This window comes from Boleophthalmus pectinirostris, unplaced genomic scaffold, assembly GCF_026225935.1.
Source record: "Boleophthalmus pectinirostris isolate CB_2022bp ecotype Guang Dong unplaced genomic scaffold, ASM2622593v1 HiC_scaffold_23, whole genome shotgun sequence".
NCBI classification, from domain to species: domain Eukaryota; kingdom Metazoa; phylum Chordata; class Actinopteri; order Gobiiformes; family Gobiidae; genus Boleophthalmus; species Boleophthalmus pectinirostris.
The window spans coordinates 15,073,048-15,081,071 of record NW_026571207.1 but is presented as its reverse complement, the minus strand read 5'-3'; the positions used below and the strand labels follow the sequence as shown (position 1 = coordinate 15,081,071).

The following is an 8,024-nucleotide window of genomic DNA, read 5'->3' as shown; positions in this document are numbered from 1 at the left end:
GGAAGTTGTGAAAAGTGCTTATAAACTCATCACTGTGAATAATTAGAATGATCGAAATAAATAGGGAACCACTTTGGACTACTGCAAACCCATGTTTTGTTTTTTTTCCACGTTTTTAAGACAGTAAAAGTCGAGTACAGCACCTTTAATGGGGAAACCAAATTGAGTTTTTACTATATGTGGCCAAACAAAACATTTTACCCATCAAACACCAAAGAGCTGCATTGTATTTATTCTACTAAACCAAAAATTCATTGGGCATTACCAAGGACATGTACAGCAAAATAGTTTATTTTCTATTAGTTTGCAAGTGGACATTTTGGAGATCAGAGAACAAGTTTAATAATTATTTAGACATTATATTATTTAGACATATAATAATTATTAGAGACATTATTTTGCCAACATATTGCAATACTTTATGGCCATACAAAAAATGAAAATCTATACTTTGTCTTTGTCTTAGGAAATAGCACTTCTCTTGCTTCTTATCTCGTTACACTTACACACTTATACAAAGAAACGTCACGCTTGCTAAAAATAAAATACATCTTTATTAAGTTGTTAATTAACTTTTTTATATAAAAGGGAAAAAAATACAGTTACAGTATAACATAGTAATGCCATATGTGCACAAGTGGAGCATTTGTATAACACTTTTAAAAGCACAAACTTGTACCTGAAAGTGACTGGAGAAATCATAGCAGCAGGCGAGTATCCTTCAGAACAGAAAATGCAGTAAGATGTTTACAATGTCCTATTAAATAAGTGTGAAGACAGCTCTGCGAAGTTTATAGGACTAAAATTGGTTGGAAAAAAATTCAGTTGTTGGTTGTAAGTAGATTTGCAATTTTTGTTTTAAAACCTGTCTTTTACATTTGGTAGCAGACTGACAAACTGAAGTAATAGAACAATCCCATGCATTTCAGAACATGTTTGTAGATGTCAAAACTACTGGGTTAGCAAGTAAGTTTACGCATAAATTAGACAAGAGTTTTGTTGTTTTGAGGGGGCAGTATAGTTTACAAAATTTTGATTGATTACGTTCGAGATTCAAACATTTCTAATTGTGAATGATAAGCTTGGTTCTTTTTAATCAAATGGTTTACAGCCATTCCTTTCTCAATAAAAGCATGTGGTTTGGAGCAGAGTTTAGAATTTGAAGGAAGAAATTTATTTTGTTTTTTTGTGCTAAACTAGTCTGTTGTTTATATTCTTGAAATTATCTTTGCAAGTTATTTTATTTGTTTTTATGACAAAATGAAATAAAAAAAAATGTGCTGGTTTCAAATTGTGATGGATTGTGACTAATTCAAATTGTGATTCTGATTTGATTGAGTTTAACCTTGTAGCCTTATCGCTTACATAAACTGTCTGGGTCAGTGAAGTAGTCAGACAAGTGTCTATAAGCTCGTATAGCCTGACATGCCTAAACATGTCATGACCCATTGTGCGCCCTGATATCCTGTGTAACAAACATACTAGTACAAAAATATATTTAGCTTCACTACAGCATTAAGTACAGAAAACAGTTCATTTCCAGTTAAAAGTCCTCCCCACCATCTGAAAAAACTTCTGATTGGGTCCGTGAAAGAATTTGTAAAGTTTTTGCAGAATTGCTGGGGCGACTTGAGGATGCGTCCTGCCTTTCGAATCATGTAAGCAGCGCTCCTTCCCATGGTCTCTCAAACAGTAAAATCCTTTAGTTTTGTTGAAGTAAAAATTGGACGCGTTTATCTGCGGCGCCAGCTTTAGAAACCTCTCCACTCTCTTCATTTCTGGTAAAGGGTCTCTTATCAGCTCGTCCCCGTCTACAACATGAATGCTGTCCATGGGGAAATACTGCAGCCAGTTTTGCATATGCACATAGTAGAGGCTGCGATTCAACGCCTTGTATCCCAGGTTAATGTCCCCATCTTTAACCAGGACATACTCAATTGGCTGGTAGCGCTTGTGTTTTTGTAAACGATTATAGAAAACTTGCGTGTAATCCGACAGCACACGCTCAGTGGGGTCCCTAAGAATGAGCAGCAGTTTGATGTCAGGATTCATGTCATGGATGCGTTTGGGGACTTTGCTGGAGGTGAAATACGCCGGTGTTTTCTCCACGGTGAGCTGATCCGGGTAGGCGTAGGGCATCTGGCTTAAATACCACTGGATGCCCTTCTGGTAGTGGCCCTCCCAGTCGAAAAAGTGCACCTCGTTTTGCGCTGCGGCTACAGAACTGTGCAAGCTAAGCATCTCGATCAGCGCCCGTGTGCCCCCCTTCCTCACGCCAATGATGATGATCTGGGGTAGCCGCTGGGAAGTCCCGTTGGGGTGAGTTGCGTTGGCATTGTCCGAGCTGAAGGGGGGGTGGGTTGTGGGGTCAGCGGTGGGGGGCCAGAGGTCGGTGGCGGGTCTGGAGGGGAGGGGGGGGGACTGTAGGGCGAACAGCAGCAGCCCGAGGAGCAGCGCTGCCATGACGGAGGTCCTGACCCTGGAGGATTTCAGCCTGGCGAGAACAGCAGGGCTGGATCCCACATCGAACAAGCGGGTAGTGGCTCTGCTCGCACCAGTATGGAGCTGTAAACAAGGGACAGGTCTTAGTACGGCTAGGTACACAATAATTACTACAGTATATTGACTTCAGTGTATGATAGATGGAACAATATTTTTAGAGCTCACTAGTAATTGTTTGTACCTTTTCTTCTTTTCCCTAATTCTAGGTTGAATAAGTAACTCCTATGACTCATTTTAGACACAAACTGTGCTGCTATTCTGCTATTAATTTGTTGGAAGTTTTGTAAAGGCTCTGTAATTGTGATCTTTTCCATTTCTTTCAGCAAAATGTATCTCGCCCCAGTACAGATATATGGCACAAACAGCTCTTGAGGTTAAAATAAGTCTGCTGTGTACTGCCTGCATCTTAAAGCATTTTATTGTCCAATAATGAGGATGTGCTGGTTGTTGTTAGCTTTACCTTGATGGCAAATCTCTTCTTTTGTCTCTTAGAATTGGGAAAAGCACTCAAAAACTCATCACAGCGACCAATTAGGATGCTTAGAATGCATAAGGTAAGAGCAGAATAACTTTGGACCGCTGCAAACCCTCTAAAATAAACCGAAATGAAATGAAGTAATAATCTGGTACACCACCTTTAATGATATTGTTCATTTTGAGTGCACTGGGATTGTTCTGAATTCGAATTATTTGCATTAGTCGCATTGCATTTTATTGGTTTCATTATTACTGTTAATTGTAATATTTTCTGTTACAACATATCACACTTCGACATTTGTTATCGTGACCGGCCTAACTATGACGTCACACACTAGGGCTGCATGGTATTGGAAAAGATTGCAATATGTGATATAGCTGTTACTGCAATATCGATATTTGTGCGATATTTTAAAATACTACTTTTTACACAATAATTTGAGTTTTCACATGCAGTTCATAATGTTCAAGTCAATATTATTTAAAAACTCAAGGTAAATTTAAGACATATGATGATAAGAAAACAGTAAATAAAATCTACCTTTTTCATTTAAAAACACACGTTTACAGAACCTTGGAGTTATTATGCTACATTTAGTTTGATGCAATATCGATTATTACATTAGCCAATATTGCAATACCAATACTTTTGTGATATATTACACAGTCATACCACTCATACCATATATCTCATTTATAAGCTAAGGACTAAGGACTTTTGGGGCAATCCTTATGTAATAAACTAAACCTGTCACACAACATGAGTAATAAAGTGGTACAATTTAATTATTCAAGGATGTGGTGATAACAGCATTTATAGCTGCACATGACTGTACAACAAAGGCTGACCATTTCCTTATAGTCATAAATATAATCCAGCTATATCAGGGTGCAGTAAACGGATAGTGAAACCAAGTTCTTCTTCATGTATTTTATTGTATTGTATTATATTGCATATGCCTTGTCGATTGTGCCACCCTATCCTTAAACACTAGTAATTTAAACTATTTAAACGACATTGCCAGAGGATTCGTTGCTGGAGACCAACAAAACTTTAAAGTTTAATTACCTAAAAAAAATCATGTTAAACATAGCTTTTTCTGTAAGTTACAGCTAGATAATAGTGGTATCATAACGTGTAAAGTGTTATCATGCATCCGGCTGTCTTTACTGACTCTTGATGGTTTAAGATGGTTAATAATCTACAGTCATTAGTTTGATACCCAAGTTAAAGATGCACTATGTGACAGTGTGTCTGGAGGTCGGGTCACTTGCGTGCTTTTTCCACGGGATAATGGGATGATAATTATTAATCTATCCCGTATTTATACAGCTAAAGGTGTTTTTTATCGGTTTAAAACACCTTGATAACTTGCATTCTTACCGTGAGCAGGGTTACCAAAAAAGTTACATTGTGCATCTTTAATAACCAATTGATTCTCTAAATTGCATTCGCTTACCTGGTCTAAAAACAGCAACGTCTCTCAACAAAAAACGAGAATAAGTTAAGACTAAACAACACTGAACAACATAACAAGCTGCCAACAATGTGATTAAAGTTTATTTTAAAACATCGCCTAATTATTGGTAATTTCGTAGCCTATAATTTCCGCAACTTTCCACTGGCACACAATAAATCAGATGTGGACGGAGCCTGCGACTCCCCCATCAAAGAAAGACCACCTAGGCTTTACTCAATTAAGACGCAAAGTGTGAATGTCCAAAGATGGTATAAAAAAAAATAAATCGTACCTATTTTATAACGCTCCACGTGCCATAGTGTTGTCTGCGACGTGCGTCCTCGTCTCAGCCGCGCTGTTCCGTGCACGGTCCAGCCCGATGCTCCGCCCGCGTGTGATCGGCTCCTCTGCTCTCGTTTCCACAGTCAAAGCGGTACTACTTTCTCTCGTCGCTTCCAGTGCGCTTTGGGTGAGCCGTACGGTCCGCTCGCCTTTTCGCTCAGCTGTTGTGTGTGTGTGTGTGTTTGTGTGTGTGTGTGTGTGCGCGCGCCTTCTCCCTCCATACGTATACCGCGTTACGCCACGCCCCCTCCCTGACTCACGGAGCTGTAAGGTGATTTTTGTGTACTTGACTGAGAAAAGGTCCTACTGTGCGCAATCGGAGAGGTGGAGGGAGAAGGCTGGAGCGAAAGCAGGTGGTCCAGGTGGCGGAGCAAGTGATCAAAACAAAAGAGGTATATTAATAGGAATATTATATCATAGTCACTCTAAAGGGAAAAAGATTGGTCTTGAACAAGTTGACTCCTTCCAATTTATACATTTTAGGCAAGGTGAATATCCCAGAAAAACTTATTAAAATCATATTACTGAGATTAAAGGTGCTCTATGTTGGCCTCAAATCCAAAATGATACTTCTCTTTTATTTTTTATAGCCTACAGATTGATATCAGTCTGTTCTGTCACTCCTCAAGACCAGTCAAACATGATTGTAATTCATTTCACCTCAGATTAAGAGTTTACACGGCAGGTGACACGGCTCATATCTTCATAAAGTATTGACGAAACCTGTCTTCAACTCCTTTTCTGGTGAAAGGTGTGTCACCTGCTTTACCTAGAATTTTTTCCCTAGTATGGTATTAAACTCATATTTAAGTCTATTGTATTTATTCAAAAAAGCATCCTTTCATTGATCAAAATCCCTCTTATTATTGTGAGTGGGGTCAATTCTCCACAGAGCTGACCTGTAACTTGGCCTGCTGGCGTCACCAGGTTGTTTTCATGAAGGTAGATGAAGTACTGTTGGACATCCAAGGCAAAACAATAACATCTTCATAGGGACAAGCAGGTAGATGACCGTCCAACAGAAAAGTTACATGGTACACCTTTAAATAGTGATGTTTAAATACTGCTTCTAGAACCATTCTTTATTATTTCCATTTTGTTCTTGCTGGAAATCTGCAGTTTTATTTACTTGTTGAACACTAAATTAGAATGCAGAATACCAAAAAGTGCTGATATAAACAAATTCATTTACGCTTATGCTTTTTTTACCACCACAATGCAAAAACAGAAGTATTTAAAAAGTCTAAATATTGGAATCCATGCATCTTTGTTTGTGACAAAAATTTGTCTATATACCATTAGTCCTTTTGGGAGCAGCCTTAAAAAGAGCTATTCACAGACACTTCCAGGAGTTCTCAATTTTGACAAAAAAAACAAAAAATCAATGAAAGAGACACAACAGTTATTCAGCCTTGTATTCTCCTCCTCCTTTGTCCTTTGTCTAGTGTGTCTGTGGGAAGTCTACCAGTCCAAGTTGCACAATCTCACCACCTGTTGAGCAGCTTTTTTCCTTCCCAAATGGATCAGACTCAAATATGGTTTCTGGTCCTAACTGACGCTTTAGTGCTGCTGGAGGCAAAGCAGTTGTTTCCTAATTTCATGAGTCACAGATGAATGGGGCATTATAGTGAGGGTGAATAAGTAGATGAGTCACGTGGCCACGCTTATATTTCTTAGTAGTATGTGTCACTTTATAAACAGTGGATTAGTTCATGCGTCAGTGTAACAATGACAAATCAGCCAGGATTATGCAGACTGTCATGCAATGAATTTTATGAATGGAATTAATTAATAACAATTAAAGGATTAAAATGTGATACAAGTAGTGGTGCTTAAACTTAGACTTAGACAAACTTTATTGATCCACAAGGGCAATTATTTGGACACAGTAGCTCACACATCACAATATAATATAATAACAAAGAGTAAAAAATATAAATGGTGATAATAAATTCTAAATACGTAGCAAAAAAGATAGCAAGATACAGGTGTGAAATAAGACATAATTATATAAATGTACAAGTCAAGTAGTAGTCAAGTAGAAGACACACATTTATACAAGGCAAAGTGGGTGAAGAGTCTTGCCTAACGACAGTGGCAGTTTGTAGTAAAAATACTGCAGCCCCACCGTAGCACCTGTACACCATGTGACCAACCCACAGCCCAACCAGAGCCAAAAACAAGTTTTAAAATACTGTGAAAACTCAACAAAAAGTACAAAATGGATTTAAGACATTTTCAGGAGCCTGTGATCAATACGAGCGTTCTTGGTCCTGCTGTGTTTGATTTTCAACAAAAAGGTTGACAGTGTCTGCCTAAAAAACTGCTGGCTGATGCTTGTGACTGTAATTTTATGACTTGTTTAAGTCTCACAATCTCACTGACTCAGCACAAATCAGCTCATTTGCTGTATTTCCAGCTAAGTCAGTTCTTTATGGTTAGATTGTGTCAAAATGACTGGACTGTGCAATATTTTGGACTGTGCAATGAATAAAGTGTGCAATAATGGGAACTGTGCAATGAATGGACTGTGCAATAATTTATTGTTTGGCCCCCTGTGACCCCAACCCTTTAGGACAACAGATGATGTTTACATTCATTTTGTGTCATGTTCATCCATTAACATGCTCTGTCCCAATCAAATAAATAAATAAATAATGCACCGTCGTAAAGTCTCATAAAGCCTCAGACAGAGCGGAGCCTACACTTAGCATCACACCCTTGGAATGTTGATGAAAAGTATCAATAAGATAAAATTAATATTGTTAAAATGCTGTACAGTGAGTTCTTGGGTCTAGTCATTATAGAAATGATGTGCTTCAGCATTTGTGTATGTCACCTTTTGCATACTTCGTGTTATCATTAGGGAAAACTGGCTCTTGCCTCCATATAAAAGTATGACATCAACACATTCTGAAATCTAATTTGCACATGTTCTTTGGAATTATCACTCCTGTCAAAACTTCCTATCCAAACTCTTCTCTCAACTCCTCCATCTCCAGAGACCGGCGCTGGGTTTCATTAAGCCTGCAGAGTGCCATGTTAACAGATCCCGCCGCTGAATATGTATCAGATTTTCTCATTTACTGTTCAAACATGCTGTGCTGGTTCTTTACGAGAAGTCCATTACATTACAGACTGCAGAGCTATGAGAGCGAGCACCGCCACAGAAGGTCACATCTCATTCGCCTCCTTAACTGCAGTATCCCCAATGCAAACTCACATGTTTTGGGGTATTCCATT

At 38.5% G+C, this 8,024-nt stretch overlaps 1 protein-coding gene across 1 annotated transcript; it reads right to left on the bottom strand.

Annotated features, from left to right (window-relative positions):
* Window positions 1-393: 393 nt before the first annotated feature.
* On the bottom strand, window positions 394-4,954 carry hs3st1 (heparan sulfate (glucosamine) 3-O-sulfotransferase 1). The gene is made up of 2 exons (XM_055158965.1): window positions 4,732-4,954; window positions 394-2,565 (listed from the first exon to the last, which is right to left on the bottom strand). Exon 2 carries the CDS (start codon window positions 2,461-2,463, stop codon window positions 1,534-1,536), a length of 930 nt encoding a protein of 309 aa, XP_055014940.1. The 5' UTR covers window positions 2,464-2,565; window positions 4,732-4,954; the 3' UTR covers window positions 394-1,533.
* Window positions 4,955-8,024: the final 3,070 nt, after the last annotated feature.

Bases quoted from the DNA above. Each gene is read 5' to 3' on its own strand.
- hs3st1 (XM_055158965.1), bottom strand. From the start codon at position 2,463: ATGGCAGCGCTGCTCCTCGGGCTGCTGCTGTTCGCCCTACAGTCCCCC.